Below are 17,885 nucleotides of genomic sequence, written 5' to 3' on the forward strand. Positions count from 1 at the left end.
CTACTTCAATTCCTTTCACTACCCTTACAAATGGACTAAATTTGGTTCAAATTGGTTAGGCAGTTCACAAGTTAGCCCACTTGCACCTCAAATGTTCATCCACCATCTTGAATTGAGGTGGATGACACCATAACAAACTATGCCCTTGAACATCCCTATGTGTCCCTACACTTGTAGCAAATTTGGTTGAAATCAATTAGGTGGTTCACAAGTTAACCTAATTACATCTCAAATGTTCACATGTCCACCATCTTGAACTGGGGTGGATGACATCATTGCAAACCACACTGTTGAGGTTTCCCTTTGTGTCACTCACTACAACCGTGCAAAATTTGGTTTGAATCAGTTAGGTGGTCCATAAGCTAGCCCTCTTGCTCCTCAAACGTTTGTGTCCACCATCTTGGATTGGGGTGGATGACATCATCACAAACTATGCCACTGAGATGTCCCTATGTGTCCCTACAGCTGTAGCAAATGTGGTTCAAATTGGTTAGGCAGTTCACAAGTTAGCCCACTTGTACCTCAAATGTTTATGCGTCCACCATCTTGAATCAACAAACTATGCTGTTGAGGTGTCCCTGTGTGTCCCTACAACTGTACCTGATTTAGTTCATATTGTGCCAGGCAGGGGCGTAGCTAGGGAAAAGGGGCCCCGTGTTCACCTCTCTCTCTTGAGGCCCCTTGGAGTGAAGGAGATAATGAAGAAGCTAGGGAGGGGTGGATCTGGGAGGTCCTCAAGAACTCGAGGGCCTGGATTCTTTGAACCCATCCACTTAATTATTGCTACACCCCTCCGTCCAGGCATTGTGAAGTTGATAGAGACACACACACGGTCGGACACATGGACACTCACATGGAATTTCAGGTAATCTCATAACCTATTGGAAAGTAAGTAAGCTGAAAATACATATCCAGACTAAGTTACTCAATAGTACTACTCAAGAGTTTGTACTATAAAGGACCACCTAATTTCAATAGGACTACTCAGGAGTCAGTCCAGATGCCACCCATGCATTCCACAATTGGGGGTGGGGAGAGAGAGGGAGAGGGAGAGAGATGCATTAATACTTCTCCCTCACTGTCTCTAATTTAGTCCTTAAGGTTTCCCCCCAATATCTTTATCTGTATTGAAAAATAAGCTAACACAGAGGCTTAGAGTCCAAACCTATTTGTTTTCTAGTCTGCATAGATCCAGAGTGAGAGCTAACCGAATCACAATCAAGCAGACAATATATGAAACTATCATATTATTAAGTCCAAATGCTCTTCTCATTTCACATGCGAACATAGAGTTTTACAATGATTCATTACTTTGGGGTCTGCAAACACAAGGTTTCACTCTTTATTACAAACCACATTGCCTGTGTACACTCTTGGCTCACATTCTGTTCTGCACTCTCTCCAGTTAAGCAAAGCTCATTGCCTAGCCTCATTGCAACCTCCTCCATATTGGACATCTGTCTCCATCACTCATGTGGACAGTTCAATGCTCTCTGACAATCCTTAATTAATTATACTGGCACATAGGCAAGGGTGTTTAATTTGGATCATGCCAACTGTTACTGAATACTAATCTGAAATTACTAATATCATATGAATTCAGATATTCTTCTCTTTCATGTAGCTATATTGTGGCCAGTTTCTGTACAGCCCTACTGACCTAAATCTACTTTATGCTTTTTTAAAAAAAAATTGCAAACACTTATTCATCTTTGGAAGATTGGTTTATGTGAACTTTTATATTTATTCTGAATAAGCCTATACCCAATTAATACTCTCATGCATACCTGAACATATATTTATTATTTGTTTGTTTAGTGTATTTCTATACCTAAATAACTAAATGTATTTATTTACTTTATTTCTATACCAACTTGTGACTCTGGGAAGGTTACAATAAATACAATATAAGAAATAGAGCATAATAAAACCACAATTAAACATCAAGACAATTTTAAAATCACATTAAAATCTAATCAAAAACTTGGGTGAAAAAGTTTTTTTTAAGAAACTTCTTTAAAACTGACAGAGATGGGGAAGCTCTTACTTCAACAGGGAGCACATTACTAAGCCTCGAATTGGCAACAGAGAAGGCCTGTCCCCGAGTAGCCATCCGACAAGCTGGTGGCAATTGCAGGCAGAGCTCTCCAGATGATCTCAATAGGCGGCGGTGTTAATGGAACTGCCCTGAGGTGGTTGGTCTTCACCTCAACGTTTGGGCTTTGTTGGGGAATTAGCTCTTAATTCCCACATCATTTTTAATTTGTGCAACCGTTTTGACTCAAGAAATAACTGGACTGACACAAGATTTTAAGTTTCAAAATAAAAAAAAGGCATCATCTCATACTGCGTGGGAGATGGCCCCTCCTATATTCTACCAAAGAAAACCACATGGTTCTGTGGTCACCAGGAGTCGACACCCACTCAATGGCAGAACTTTAACTTTATTTATTGTAGGAGGGGGTACAAAACAGAAATGTTAAAGCAATATTACTATCTAAAATACATTTAACTGCAATGAGGCATTTTAGCTTAAAGTCATAATTGTGTTCCCAGGTGGGCAAGAGAAAGAGGCTTTTAAAGAAGGAGTGGGGTAGGATTTAAGACATGGAGAATATGGTTTGGGTGTCATCAGCATACTGATAACACCCTGTACCAAATCTTCTGATGTTCTCTCCCAGACGTATCATGCAGATATTAAAAAGCATTGGAGACAGTATGGAACCCTCTGCAACCTGATTAAAAAAACACCTCTTTTTTATATACATATATAGCAGTCTTACACTGAGCCAGATCATTGATCCATCTGTCTACACTGACTAGCAGCAGTCTCCAGAATTTCAAACAGATGTCTGGAAATGTCTAGAGAATGAACTTAAGAACTTCCACGTGCAAAGCATGTCTCTACCATGGAGCTACAGCCCCACACATATATCCACATCCTCCATGTCTCATTCATGCAATATTTTTCTTCTGGAAAGGCTGTGTAATAAATAAAAATATAGATCAGGTTCACCATTTGGTCTTCTTGTGAACTATAATGGTGAACCAACTTTGAATGAAAGATATAAAAGAAGGTTACTTCTTGCTCTCTACCCTCAGGATTAAGGTGAGAGTGGATCCAAGAGAATAAAAAGAAACCAAGAGCATTGACTAAGTTTGCCTCTTCATATCAGTCTGTTTAAACCAGAAGATTGGTGAAGATCTGAAGAACTGTACCCAGGACATAATGTTCAATGTTTTATTTTTTCAGTGTTTTTCCATATCTCATTTTATTCTGCCTGTAGCCTTTAAAAGCTCCCCCACTCTTGCTCTCTTTTTCTTTTTCTTTTCATTTATCTTTTTCAAATTATACCAGTATAAAGGCATTTATTTATGTATCCTGCTCATTTTTCTGTTGTCTTTTCCTGTCTATGTCTTCTTCTGAAGTTGTGTGTGATTGTGCACATATATGCATACATGCATGTGCATGTTTTTGGGGAAAGAAGGTCTTGACAGAGAGAGAAAGGGGAGAATATCTGGTAGGGGGAAAGAATGCATAATATTAATGTCTCTTATGCTTCATTTTAAATTGGATACTTTCTGTAGCAATTTTGTAAATGGAATGTGAATGCAAATGCTATATTTTCTTTGGAATTTTAGACTTCCTATCAACAAGATGTTATCTGTCAGATTAAGTTATATATTAAGCTGTGTTAATAAATTAGTGAGTTTTGTATCAAGTTTATTGCTTTGGTTTCTATTTATCATTAGAAGATTTAGATACAGAGGCCATAAACATATTTTTCTGTTTGTCTTAGAGAATATTTCTGATGAAAAAAACTATGGTATAATTTTGATTTATACCTATTGATAATTTTATTCCTTTAAACATATTGTATTAGAGAATATTATATTAGTTTTGAAGAAGATCCTTTTAATATAATAATCTTCACAGGCCTCATATCAATACTGTAAGAATTATAGGCAAACATTGCAATCAGTCTAATTTTACTAAAATATCTTAATGGATAGCAGAATACAAATGATCACTTAAAACTGTAAAGGACTGGGCAACACTATCAAGAGAAAGAGAACTGTGAAGGCCTTATTTAAGGAAACTCCACAGTTAGTATTACTACAGGAAACACATCAAAAAGCATCCAATGCAAAATTATTATCATCTGATTAATTTTTGCACCAATATTTCACACCAGTTACTACTGTCAAGAGAAGTGGCAATACTTACAATATAACTGAGACATTCTAATTATCAGTTTCTGAATTAGATCTAGATCTATATTGGAGATATCTTTTTATTAATGGTGCTTAGTTGAATTTTTTTAAAAAACAAAAAACTGTTGCTTCTATTTATGCACCAAATTCCAGCCAATGCATATTTCTTTGAAATGTTTTTGATAAATTGGAGAAATCTGGTGAAGATTATTGGATTACTGGAGGATATTTTAATTTAGTGGTTGATGATACAAAAGATATATCATATACCAAAAACTAAAATATTATTTCAGGTTGTTTTGCTAATTTGTGCACTCAATAAGGCATAAAATATATTTGGAGATTAACACATCCAAATGAGATATATGACATGTTTTATTCTAACAGACACAATTCTTATTCTAGGCTGGACTAGATTTTTGATGTCTTCCGGCTTAGTCAGCCAGAACCCAACCAATGATATATCTGGTCTGACCATGCAATGGTCAAATGTACTCTGGACTTTAGATATAAAGATAATAGAGGTTCATATTGGAGGCTAAACTTGTCTATTCTGTATAATGAACTTATTACCTAGAGAGACAGTATGGGATGCATTTAAGGCATTCATCAGAAGAAAGTGCATAAGCACTTCAAGCTATTTAAAAAACAAAAAACCAGAAGAGCCTTAAAAGGGAAAACATTGTTAGAAAATGTTATGGTTTAAGGTTTTAGAACAAAAGTATAAAAGAGTTGGTATTTAAAGTGTTTAGGAAATTACTTTAATAAAGGAAAAAGCTAGATCTTCTAGAAATAAATGAAGTTCAGAGATGCCATATCTATAATAACCAGTTTTTCATACAAGGGGGAGAGAAATCAAGGAAACGCCTAGCAAGAAGAAAATGGACTCAAGATTTATTGCAAAAATAAAATTGCAAAAATAAAAATTGTGTTTAAGTCAGATATTTCCAATGAATTTGCTACCTATTGTGAAAAATTATATTCCTGTAGTATGCCAGAAAAATATTTTTTAAAGGAGTTATTAGAAAAATCCTAAATACGAAGTTAAAAGAAAAGGATGAAAGTTACTTAAATAGTAATTTTTATGAAGAGGAAGTTAATTTGGCAATTCAAAAGCTCTAAAATACAAAATCTCCAGGTAGGGATGGGTTACTATCAGATTTTTACAAGAAATTTCAGAAGACTTTATGTTTCACACCTGGTAAAATGAAGTATTAAGAACTAGTTGTAATCCATAAAATAGATAGAGATCCTTTAAATGTAGAATCTTATAGATCAATTTCACTTTTAAATCAGGATGCAAAATGATGTACATCTATTTTGAAAAGGAGATTAAACCACTTTAAAGGGAGTCCCCAATTTACAAACGGTTCGAAAAGAACGTGTTCGAAAAGTTTATTTGCCAGTTGGATGTCCATGACTTAGAAAGCATACAGTTCCTATAAGGGATGACTTGTTTGTATGCGCAGATTGGTCTTTGTAAGTTGAGGAATTCATTAATTTAATATGCTGTGGAGCTTGGTTTGTAAATCAGGGGGGTTGTAAATCAGGTAGTGACTGTATTGCAGATTATATACATCCTGATCAAAGTGGCTTTATTCCACAGGGACAACTAACAGACAACACCAATAGAACCATTATTGTGCTAGATTATTGTAAGAAAAATAAACAAACTATGTTATCATTAGATACTGAAAAGGCTTTTGACTTTGTTAAGTAATTGTTAAGTAAAATGGATTTTGAGAAAGACTCCTGAACGTTTTAAAATCCTTATACTCAACTTCAAAAACTAAGCTGTGGTCAATATATATAAAGAGAGGGGCATGCTGGATAAGTGGTGGGTACTAAGATAACTGTATGGACAGTGGAAATAAATTTGCAGAAACATAAAATAAAGGATGCAATGTATATAGAGTGTTTAAAAAGAGATATTAATGTTAAGGATGAGATGGTTTTGGCTATGAAATTCATTCGTTTCTGAATGGTAGAAGCTGAGTCAATTGTTTCTTGTTGCAGCTGTTATATTGTCCTCCTTCTTCAATTCCCCACCTATAATAATACTAGTGATAATAATAATAATATTGCTTACCTTGTGAGAAAGGAATTTAAGAACCGCTGAAATATTTGGTTTGTAAAGGCAACTGAGGATGATGTATTGACATTGAAACTGGTTTTGTTTTAACCTGTAACATCTAGTGGATAATATTTTATCTTTGCATTATAAAGAGGTCTTGGTGGAAGAATTGTTTAGAGTTAATAAGTGCATAGCAACATGCACATAACAAAGAGAAATTGAATAAATAATAATAATAATAATAACATATCAATATGGGTGTGTGTGTCTGTGTGCGTTTTCTAGAATTGTCTTATTGTTTTGTAGCTTGCATAAATTTGATAATTTGTGAACTTATTTATAATTTATCTTTTTTGTGTTATTTTAATTATATATCTATTTCTGAAAAATAAATGTTTTTAAGGGGGGGAAAGGCTGGGGTACCATCTTCTCTAGATATACAAAACAAAAAAGGTACAACCATTGACCAAAAGAAATGCATTCAACTGCATTGGGGTGGGAGGAGTTCTTAGCAGTAAAAAGAAAACCTCAAATTGTTCTTTAAACTCAGCAAGGTTCGAAGAGCAATCTGGAAATCTGGATTTTATTTTAAATGATCCCTACGCTCATGTCCGACCCCATTCCTTGACTTTCTGCTCTGGCTTTTTATCATCCTAAGCTCCTAGTCTTTGAATCTGAAGTTGCCTAAATTAATCTCCATTCCTATTCCTGCCTTCATGTCACATATCAACCTCCTCCCTGTACCTGGAAAAGCATTCTCCTCTTCATCTCTCAGACCACCTCCATTTCCTTCAAATCTCCCAATGGGTAGTTTTCACTTCTTTTCCTTGAAACCCCTTTACCAATATCTGCCCCATTCATTCACCATTGTATTGGTTCTAAATGCAAAATACACTCACCACTTCCCAGCAGTTTGTTACTCTGCTATTTTATAAAGCACAAACTGGTGATTCTAGGTGGCTCTTGAGAAGGCTATATATTTGCAGTCTCCTTCCCCATGTCCCACCACCACCACATCAAGCTTAGTCTCTCATCAACCTTTCAGGAACAAACTAGAGATTACATGAAGAATACATATAAAGGTATCCCAACAGGAGATGCAAGAGGAATATAAGGTGGGGAGGGGCTTTTCCCCTGGGACTTTTCCATGAAATCATGAATGGAAAAGTGGCCAAGAGGAAGACAGTTAAGCAGCACTTTCTCCATAGTTCCTCTATCCCTCATGGCAACTTCCTATGGCACCTTCTGGACACATAAAAAAGCTATATGCATTTGCTGTGTACCATCTGGACTATTTCTCAATTCAGCTCATTTTGGTCTCCCCAGACACACAAGGAGGTCAGACCCTCCCCAGACTCACAGGAGAGGTCATGATTTGCATACAGGGAGTCTCAGATTCACCCACTAGTACCTCCACTTTAGAGGGCCTTAGAATGGAAAGATCTTGGAGGGAAGCAATCAATCAGAATAGGTCACAATAAGACAGATAGGACAATGGCCTGACTCTGCTTAAGGCAAGTTTTTTGTTTGAAGTTGTTCATCCCCTAACAATATGTCAAAAGCAATTGGCAATTGACTCATTTAGCTGGAAACCTTTCCCATAGTCTCTCTAATCTGCATATGACTATCTACAGAAATGATTTCAAAATGAGCTTAAGGCGGTGGATCTCATAGATTCCTCTATGTTTCCTCCCCCCCACACAAAAAAAGATTAAAAATGTAATTTATAAAAAAAGAATAGTCCTGCAATCAGCATTGGCATGATACAGCTGTATCACAGCTAACTGAATTCAACATTTCATTCCATCCAGAATATTATTCATTTAATGTAGAGCTTATATTTCTATAAAAGCATTTTTCTCAGGTTTCAGTGCCAGACAGAATTAGCACTTGGTTTTTATGATAATATTCTTAATTTAACGCTTGACTTAGCATTTTACTTCAAAGGAAACTGGAAAAAAATTGCCTTTTCTTCCTGCTGCAGACATCTCTTTTCATGCACTGATTATCTGACCTCATATTTTAACTTGGGCTACACAAAACCAAGTGCATTGTTTAACAATTCCTGTTGTAATTCAATCATCTAGCCCACCAATTTTAGATAGCTTTTGCAATAAATTACCCATGAAAGCTAGAAAGATTTTTTTCTTTTACATTATCTTTTTATGTTTATTCTCTGGAAAGGTCTACATTGGACTTGTGTGCCATTTATTTATGGATACATTTAGAAAAGAAATTATTGAAGAATGAAATGGACCAATATATATCAGGAAAATAACCCATGCAACTGTATCAATAAAATATTTTTCAATATCCAATTACATACTGTAGGAGTTAATTGAAATTCAATTATGATCATGTGTACTGACCATAACACCCTTTATTTTTAATAGAAATGATAGTCATAATTCCTTGCAAGTGTTATCAAAGATGCAGTGTATACTATTTATAATGCAACTTGGAGAGCCTCTGGAAAAGATCCCTTCATGTATTATACATTGTATCAGGAGAAAGAGGGGATTTCAGAAGGTTAGCAGTGGTCCTGTATCAAGCCCCCAAGAGGACTGTCTGGTGAGGCCAGCTGTCCTTACCTCCAAGGGCGGGGTGGTGAGGGGGCCCAAGGTGACAGGGACGGGTGGAGGCCAGGGAGAAGTGGAGGAAAGACTGCCAATGGGCATGGACCCAGCTCCTGTGGAGGAGGAGCAGAGTCCTGAAAAGGCCGATGGAGAGGCATGCAAAGATAACATCAGTAGCATGCCTCCCAAGGGGAGGGGATCTGAGCAGATGTAGAAGGGGGAGAGGCATTGGCAACAGCTGTAAAGGGTAGTCAATTACAGGGAATAAAGAGGGGCATTGGCCCCATAATTGGGGTGGGCGATGCATAGCCTGAGAGGAGGCATATAAGAATCTGGCCAGGGATGAGAGGCTGGCTGGTGTAGAGTGTCAGGGGCACCCGGAGATGGGCAGACACAAGGAGCAAGCAGCCTGGGATGGAAGAGGCACAGGGTGACACTCAACCCCCTCCCCATCCCTGCTTTGAGGCTGGACCCAATAAGCCTAGCCAGGCTTGGTAAAGGGGGCAGGGACGTGTAGCCAGACAAGGATATAACAGAAACAGGGCTAATTAGTACAGAAGGAAACAAAGAGAAGGCCAAGAGATTAGGGATGTACACATAACCATTCAGCGCTTCATTCTAGGAATGAATTCTAGGAGTGACTTCTAGGAGTCCATTCTAGGAGTGATGAACCAGTTCTGGCAACAAGCATTCGAACCGGTTTGGAGGGGGAGGGGTCACTTTAAGGGGTAGAGAAAGTGTTGCCTACCTGCCAGCCCCCATCCTGCTGTTTTTCCCCACTGGCACTCCTCCAAGAAGTGGGCGTGCGGGGCTGCAGTGTACCACCTTGCAGCCGGGATCAGCATCACCACGTAAATGGCTGGAGCGCGCATGCGTGTTGGCCATTTGCATGGCAACACTGATCCCAGTTGCAAGGAGGTACGCTGCAGCCCCACGCACCCGCTCTTTGGGGGAGCGCAGGCAGGAGGAAAGCGGCAGGGCAGGGTTGGCACATGGGCAGCAACCCCCCTCCCAGGAGTGCACAGATTCTACGGTTCTGTGCACATCCCTACAAGTGATTGCTCCAGAAGAATCATATCATGTTGGGCATAATGAGTCAATCTTTATGGGGCTGCAATTCCAAGAGGGAGTTCAAGTGATACAGAAACTGTGAAATCTCATTAAAGTGCAACACAATCCTGTGCTGAACCATCTACTGAGGTTTTACTACCCATACACAAGCCACATTTCCTCCTTTGCTATTACTCTCATTCAGAGGCAGGCCCATTCAAATGCAGCTACATATACAAAGAACTTTCCACCTTCCATCCATTTTATCAGACTGTCTAGTTTCATGATATACAGGTGACACTGGGGTCTAAAGCCTCCTAGTTCATGAACAGAAGGATAAAGTATTCACAACACAAAGGTGTAAAGGCCTTTATTTAGCCAACTTAGTACTTGGACAGAATACTGGAGTAGATGAATAATAGAGCAAGATGTATGTGAAAATGCACACACTACATTCCCTACCCCATCAAGTAACCACAGTTGTCTTGTCTTGTGGATACTTCGGATCCACAAACAGGGCTATCAGCGCAGATGGCATGGCCTCCAGGAAGGCCTGTGCTCTGGAACAGAGCACAGACCTTACTCTACATCTTACACCACTTATACCACCTGTTACTCTACATCTTACACCACCTCCTCATCTCTTGCCCTTTGAATTCCTGTATGACGTTTAAATGTGTTTTGTTTTTATTTTGATGTATTTATTATGTATTTTTGATTTTAATGTAAACTGCCCTGAGCCATTTTAGGAAGGACAGTATATAAATTGAATGAGTGAGTGAGTGAGTGAATGAATGAATGAATGAATAAATAAATAAATAAATAAATAAATATCAGGGTCAAAGAAAGCAGCATCACATACCAAAGAGCAGAAAGAAGTACTCACAGCAATTATGTTAAAAAAGTCATCATCTCCCAGTGTGTCCAAAATAGATGACACAGTCTGCTTTGCAATAGTCAGGCGGAGTCCTTTCATGCTGCCACTCACATCCACTAAAATGACAACATCTTTAGGAGAAGTGGCTGCTTGTATATACCTGGATCAACAGGGGGAGAAAGCGTAATTTTAGCTTAAAATCTAAACTGTCTACTTCCTTTAGAAAACAGTGGGTGACTGTGACCTACCATTTTCGATTTCTGCAATCAAATGCAATGACTCCATTTTCGTCTGGCTCCCATTTAATTCCTGCAGAGAGGGAAAATAGATTTACTATACTGTACATATTCTGATGTTTGTGAGGGAAATCTGGTATATTAACACTTTCCAGAGACGTGAGGTGGAAATTTTTCCAAAACGGAATGGAATGGAAACATGGCAATTTCTAAAAATTCATTGTTCCATACAATTCATTAGTAATAAATTAGTCTGAAAGAGAGTACGTAAGTGGGTTTTTAAAAAAATTTATTGAGTATTCCAATCAAAATATTTTTCCATATAAAGCTTTCAATAGTTTGCAATATTGTTCAATACTCATTTAAACCACATTAAGTGTCCTAATTGATTTTTGACCACCACTACCGCCACTCCACCTTAGTCTGGATGTCATCCAGGGTGATTAAGGTGCTCACTTTGGTAGAATAGATAACTCACAATACTGTGATGGGCCAAGCCAAATCCATGTTGCCACCACTCTTTTCTTGTCAGCTAATTTGTCAGTAATGAATTTCAGCATGTTTAAAGGCCTTACTCATAGGCTGGATATCCAAACATTTTGCTACAGATAATTTGATCATATTGAGGTAATGTCTCCAAGTTGTGAATTTGTGATTTGGGAATAATGGAAGACAATGTTAAAGTATTTTTTAAAAAATAATAATAAAAGATCAAACACTACTTCTTCACTTGACTCACAATACAGGAAAAACACAAACTGCAGTGTATTAATGAAACTGGGGCAGCACTTATAGGAGGGAGTCACAAAATCATTATTCCCTTGGTCATAATGTAATTAAACCCTACGGGATCCTTCCTAGAGTCTTATGGTTCAAACCATTTTGAGATGAACCATACAGAGATAAACCAAACACCTTTCCAGATTGATCATACTATATTGCTTTCTGGTGCCAAAATGCGAGCCAAGTAAAGTACTAAAGGAAGTGACCATTGCCCAGTACACAGAATGGACTCTAAATCAGTATTCAGAATGCTCTAATGTGAAACGTTTAAAGTGAAATTAGTTGGAATGAAAGTGGGTTCTGGTCATAACCATGGTTAAACAATAAGGCTATTCACATGACTGGCAGGCGGGCTGGTGTGTGGGGTGGGGGAGGCAGGATCCAGCTCACCTTCCTCACAGACAATCAAGGATATGCTGCTGGGAGCCTGTGCTCCCAGATGACCTGACCTGCTCCAAACAGTTCAGACCAGGACGATGTGTCCCAGCATCCAGATATCCCACAGTGCACCATGTGATGAGTGCAGTGCATTGTGGGAGATGCCCATCTCTGTGTATGCTCAGGCTGCGTGCAGCTTGAGCATACACACAACCCCATACCTGGGGGGAAGGGTGCACTCACACCCTTTAACCTAGGTAAAATCCCGGGTACAAAAGCTGGGCTTGCAAGGGAGACAGTGCCAGGATTGGACTCGATTCCAATGCTGCACTTTGCTAACCTGGGTAGGGCTGCACATGTGCATACCATTGTTGTCTGAATTAAGTTTGGTCCTGTTAAACAGAGTAGCAGTCACCAACAACAATATTTATCTTGGGCATGATCTCACCAAAATTAAGCGTAATAATTTTAATTATTTCAGCAAGCTTAACAATCCTATTGAAAATAGATGTAAAACAGCTGTGACAGGATCATGCTCACTCTTAATTGTAATCATTCATATAGCATTTTAGAGTGCACAGTATTCTAAAAAACACTTTATTTGTCTTCACAACAACTTTGTGGTGTTAAGTCACACTAGTAATCCTATTTTTGAAATTAGAAACTAAGGTTGAGAAATAGAGATTGTCTATGATCACCAACTGAATTCAGACCTGAGAGGGGGGTCTTGGGGGAGGGAGAGATCCTGGGTGCTTCAGGCCACCACCCCACGCCTGCCCCACCGCTGTCCTACCATGCGGAACCACCAAAATGTATCATAAGGAGCCCCTGGTGGCGCAGTGGTAAAACTGCTGCCCTGTAACCAGAAGGTTACAAGTTCGATCCTGACCAGGGGCTCAAGGTTGACTCAGCCTTCCATCCTTCCGAGGTCGGTAAAATGAGTACCCAGAATGTTGGGGGCAATATGCTAAATCATTGTAAACCGCTTAGAGAGCTCCGGCTATGGAGCGGTATATAAATGTAAGTGCTATTGCTATTGCTATTGCTATAATTTTAAGGTAAATAGCCGCCAATGTGCACAGCTGGAGCGGGGGATGAGCCAAGAAGACCCAGTGGCCACTCTGCCTGCCCTCACCACCATGGAGGGAGGTGTGGGAAGGCCTGCTCCGCTCACCCCCTGGCCATGCACATTGGTGGCTAAAATTAAGGTATATTTTGGTGGTTTGGTGTGGTGTAGCAGGCACAGGGTGGAGGCAGGAGGCCCCCCAAAATGCAGGGGGGCTTCGCAACAGAGGGGCCTCACAGCAGGGGTTGTTCGGGCACCAAAATTACCTAAGTGCTCTAGTGCACACACACCAATGGCTAAGTGTCTGCAAATAAAGCACATTACTGAAAAGTTGTAGGAGTTGCCTATGAGTAAACACTAAGAAAAAATTGCTGGTACAAGGAATATTTGACAGCAAAAAAACAAGTGGTGTGATGATATTAACTTCATATAAGAAAACCAGGAAACAGTTAAAGTACTCTAAAATTATCTGTTTTTAGTTGTATGCTTTTATTGCCACAGCTGCAAAGTCAGCACTACCATAGCCTTAAGTCATGTTTTCTAAATTCCCAAGCAAAATTAAAACTTCCTTTCTATTAAAAATTCAAATGCTGCTGAAGCAAGAGGGATGTCCTAAGGGTTTCAGCTGCTTCCACCAAGAAAAATAAAAATTTTGCTTTCTTAGAAGATATGTACATTGGAATACATGTTGCTGTCTTGAAATATATGTAGGAGCTTGAGGTGTCATTGCTTAGAAAACTGTCGACTTTGAATAAATGTATCTAAAGCAAAGTAAGTATAAGAAAGCACTTTAGAGGGGGAAGCAGTTTTGCTGCAACAACAACAGATTAAAGGACATTTCTCCTCCATCCATTACCTTGATATACATGCTACTACTTTTCAGGAAGAGTATGGGAAGAAGGAAGAACACAGAGGTGAGTCAAGAAGAGACCAGTTTATTATTGGAGGAACATTGCAGATATTATTCTATCTTCTTTTTGAATGTTCAAGGTGGCTAACTTGGTGGTTTCTTTTATCTTAAAAAAAGGCAAAGAACTTGAACTCTTCAGATGTTTTAAAAAAAAGGGTGGTGGTTGCTGTACATTAGGGGTGTGCATGGACTTCTGGCCATGGTTCGGTCCAAATCTGGTCCTAATTCAGACTGAACTGGTCTCTGAACTGGTTCAGTGGAACCCACCAGCTCAGTCAGTTGGGTCAACAAACTGGCTTGAACTGACTCAAAGTTGCTCACAATAGAACTGCTCGAATCAGCCCAGGTCGCAGCAGACCAGTTTGCGGTCGGACCGGACAGTGTACATCTCTACTGTATACTAGAACAGAGTCCCAAGCACCCGCAAATCCCACTCCCATGCTGTCCACATTTATGATGTTTGTCTTTTTACACACACACACACTGAAAGCATGAACAGTGCAGGGAGAGAACTTTTGAGCACATCGGCGCTGGGATGGGACTTGTAGCCATGCTCTTGGGATGCTATACAGTGTCACTTTTTTAACATTTGAAGAAGGCTCTAGTAGTGAATCAAATTCACAGAGTGATTCTGTGAATTTTATGTTGTATGTGTAGGTGTCTGTACATAAGTACCTGTTTTTTCTGTGAATGACTGTACATGCATTCATTTTAAAAGTGAACATGCAGATCCAGTCTAATCAGACTGGAACAAATACCAGAACAAATGTATTACACAGAAGACAGACATTTAAAATCTCTTCACAAAAGACAGCAAATAAAATGAACTGGACTGGCTCTTACCTGGATATTGCCTAAAAAAGCCCTTTGCACTTCCAAAGTACTGCCATATAAGAGAAGGATCACGGTCAAAGTTGTCAACAAACACTTTGTTTAAGGATTCAGACCAATAGACTCCATTCACAATAGCAGGATCTGAAAAAGAACAATGAACAAGAGTGAAGGCACCTGGGTCATGAATAAGCAAATATTTCTAGCAGGGCACAAGAGGATCCAACTACCTGGCTGAATACTGAATACTCTGAATGGGATCAGAAGATGGAGGAGAGAAGAAATAAGTATGGAGAGGAAGGATGGAGTTGCTTCTGTTGACTGCCAGCTCCACTTACTAAGGATATCTACAGATCCTTCACAGAATTCCTGAAGGAAAGCAAGGACCAGTCTAAGAATCAGCTACACAAGGTTGGTAAACATTAGTGCAAGTAACCAAGGAGAGGAGTTTAGTCGAAAGTGGTGATGTTCTGTTCACCACTTGTTGAATGTTCTGAATTCAATTCTTTGCCAGCTCTCTGACTACTATAGGATAACAAAGGTCTCTGCCTCTTTTTGATCAAATATCTGGTGCAAAGTTATCAAGTGTATCTTGACTGCTGAAACAAAGTGATGTGCTACAAAGAGAGAGAATTAACCTATCTCATGTTATTTTATTTTATTTTTTAAACTTTTCATAGGCCTGCTCACACAACCAATCCCAGTAGCAACAAACAAGCAGAACCTCCATTTTGGTCAGCAAGCCCAGGAAACACATGGTTAAGCCAGGCCTTCCCAGAATGCTTTGCACTGCCAACAGTTTGGATAGCCTCATTATGTCAACAGCTGCCTTCTAATTGGCCACAAAGGAGCAGGAGGCAGACCCAGACTGCTGAAGCGGCTCCAACGTCAGCATCATAGAGTGTGCTTTGTAGAATGGCATATCCATGATGGCAGCTCCTCGTGCCACAGATCTGTTGAGTCCAAGTAGCTGAGTACAAGAGGTGATTGGATCCATACACCCAGAAAAGCAAGGTAGGAGAACAATCCTCTCCTACCTTCATTTTAAGAGGAAGGTATAAAAGCAGGACTACCCTGCTTTGCGGCATTTTCATGAGCTCATACAGTCATACAAACCAGAGTATAATGCCTCCTACCCTGATAAAAACTGTATGAGAAGGCCTAATGCTCCCTTACTGACTGTCAGAACACTTACTGTCAGGTGCCCAAGTCCAAGTGCTCTTAAGGTTCAGCCCTCCAGCAGTTTAACAAGTGCCAGGGAATGGAGCAGAGACAGCAACAGGCAAGGCACCATTTGGAAATGCAGAGGGATAGTCTAATGGCTTCTCTCAATAACAACACCAAGACTCAGGCCTCATTTGGACATAACACCAAACCAGAGGTAAACATGCCAGAGATTGGCCAAATGCATGAACCATCCAGAGATGGAAATTTGGGGCAGTCTACAAATCTGAAACATAAATAGATAAAGCCGTGGTTTCGTCAAAAAACTGTGGCTCCTTTTTTGTCTGCAAATCTGAATTTGAACCTTCAGGTTGTAGTGAGTTTTGCTGCTGAACCCTGAGGTTCGAAGGCTCCATTGTGTCTATTGCTGCTATAACCTGGGTTTTGTGCACAAGCTCCTCCTGCAACCTTAGAGAGGTCAGCTCAGAGCAGACCAGAAATGCCATGTTTCTCACACAGTAGCCACTTCTCGGAGCAGATGATCTGCCCTCTGCTGTCTCCTTACTCTTCCTGCCGCTGCTTGACAAGAGAGATGCTGCATTCCTTGAGTTCAAGCATATCAAGTAACAGAAACTACAGCATTGTTTGACTTCTTGTCCTTCAAATGGCATGCTGCAAACTACGAACTACTAAGAATATTGATATACCACTCCTCAACCAAAGTTCTCGAAGTGGTTTACATAGAAAAATAAATAATACAAAAATAAGATGGTCCCCTGTCCCCAAAGGGATCACAATCTAAAAAGAAACATAAGCAGATACCATCAATAGCCATTTGAGGGATGCTGTGCTGGGGTTGGATGGGGCTAAGGGGAGTAGGTCTGCTTCGGGATTGGGTGGGCAGCACTGTTGTGCATATACGGTGTCATGGTTGGGACCTAGCCTGGCATTAAAGTCACCTCCTCACAAAGTAGGCATTGATATTAGTCAGGTAGTGTTCCAGTGTGAGGAGAGGAGAGTTTGGAGAGGAGAGCTGGTCTTGTGGTAGGAAGCATGACTTGTCCCCTTAGCTAAGCAGGGACAACCCTGGTTGCATATGAACTAGAAGTTGCATATGAACTAGAAGGTTGCATATGAACTAGAAGTGTGAGCACTGTAAGATATACCCCTCAGGGGATGGAGATGCTATGGGAAGAGCATCTAGGTTCCAAGTTCCCTACCTGGCATCTCCAAGATAGGGCTGAGAGAGATTCCTGCCTGAAACCTTGGAGAAGCCGCTGCCGGTCTGTGTAGACAATACTGAGCTAGATGGACCTACTGTCTGATTCAGTATATGGCAGCTTCCTATGTTCTTTTGTTCCAGTTCATGCCATACTTTCCTGAGCTGAGATTTCTGTCTCTGCAGGGGTAGATAGATGTTGATTTAGTTGTAGAATGCAGTGTCTGAAGCGAATTGACACCACCATAGCATGTTGCTTAAATGGAGGAGTCTTGTTTACAATGCACACAGAGTGGTAGAAACAAGCACTCCCAATCCACCCTTGGATCTGCCCCTGCTCACACTGGTTTCTGCTCCCAGTGAATGTGAGCTGTAGCCGTTAAGTGCCAGACCTGCAGATGTTCAGGTTTCCTGCACCATTATGATGTAATGTGTGGAGACATCCCTGCAGCTAGAGTGCCAGGCAGCCATATTCCAGATCAGGAGGGATACCCTATGCCAGTCTT

At 39.9% G+C, this 17,885-nt stretch overlaps 1 protein-coding gene and 1 long non-coding RNA gene across 7 annotated transcripts in view; one reads left to right on the forward strand and one right to left on the reverse strand.

The window, feature by feature from the left end:
- The window catches only part of CACNA2D3 (calcium voltage-gated channel auxiliary subunit alpha2delta 3), an 878,040-nt gene that overhangs the window by 471,330 nt on the left and 388,825 nt on the right, over nucleotides 1–17,885 (reverse strand). For all 6 annotated transcript variants that reach the window (XM_053293293.1, XM_053293291.1, XM_053293290.1 and 3 more), the window contains 3 exons: nucleotides 15,009–15,140; nucleotides 11,041–11,101; nucleotides 10,802–10,952 (listed from right to left, as the gene is read on the reverse strand). In XM_053293293.1, coding sequence (XP_053149268.1) covers nucleotides 10,802–10,952; nucleotides 11,041–11,101; nucleotides 15,009–15,140 — 344 coding nt within the window. The remainder of the gene's footprint in view (nucleotides 1–10,801; nucleotides 10,953–11,040; nucleotides 11,102–15,008; nucleotides 15,141–17,885) is intronic.
- On the forward strand, nucleotides 563–3,723 carry LOC128343862 (uncharacterized). The gene is made up of 2 exons (XR_008315646.1): nucleotides 563–865; nucleotides 3,103–3,723. It is a non-coding gene; the product is annotated as an uncharacterized LOC128343862 (long non-coding RNA).

This window comes from Hemicordylus capensis, chromosome 2 (genome assembly GCF_027244095.1).
Source record: "Hemicordylus capensis ecotype Gifberg chromosome 2, rHemCap1.1.pri, whole genome shotgun sequence".
Lineage (NCBI taxonomy): Eukaryota > Metazoa > Chordata > Lepidosauria > Squamata > Cordylidae > Hemicordylus > Hemicordylus capensis.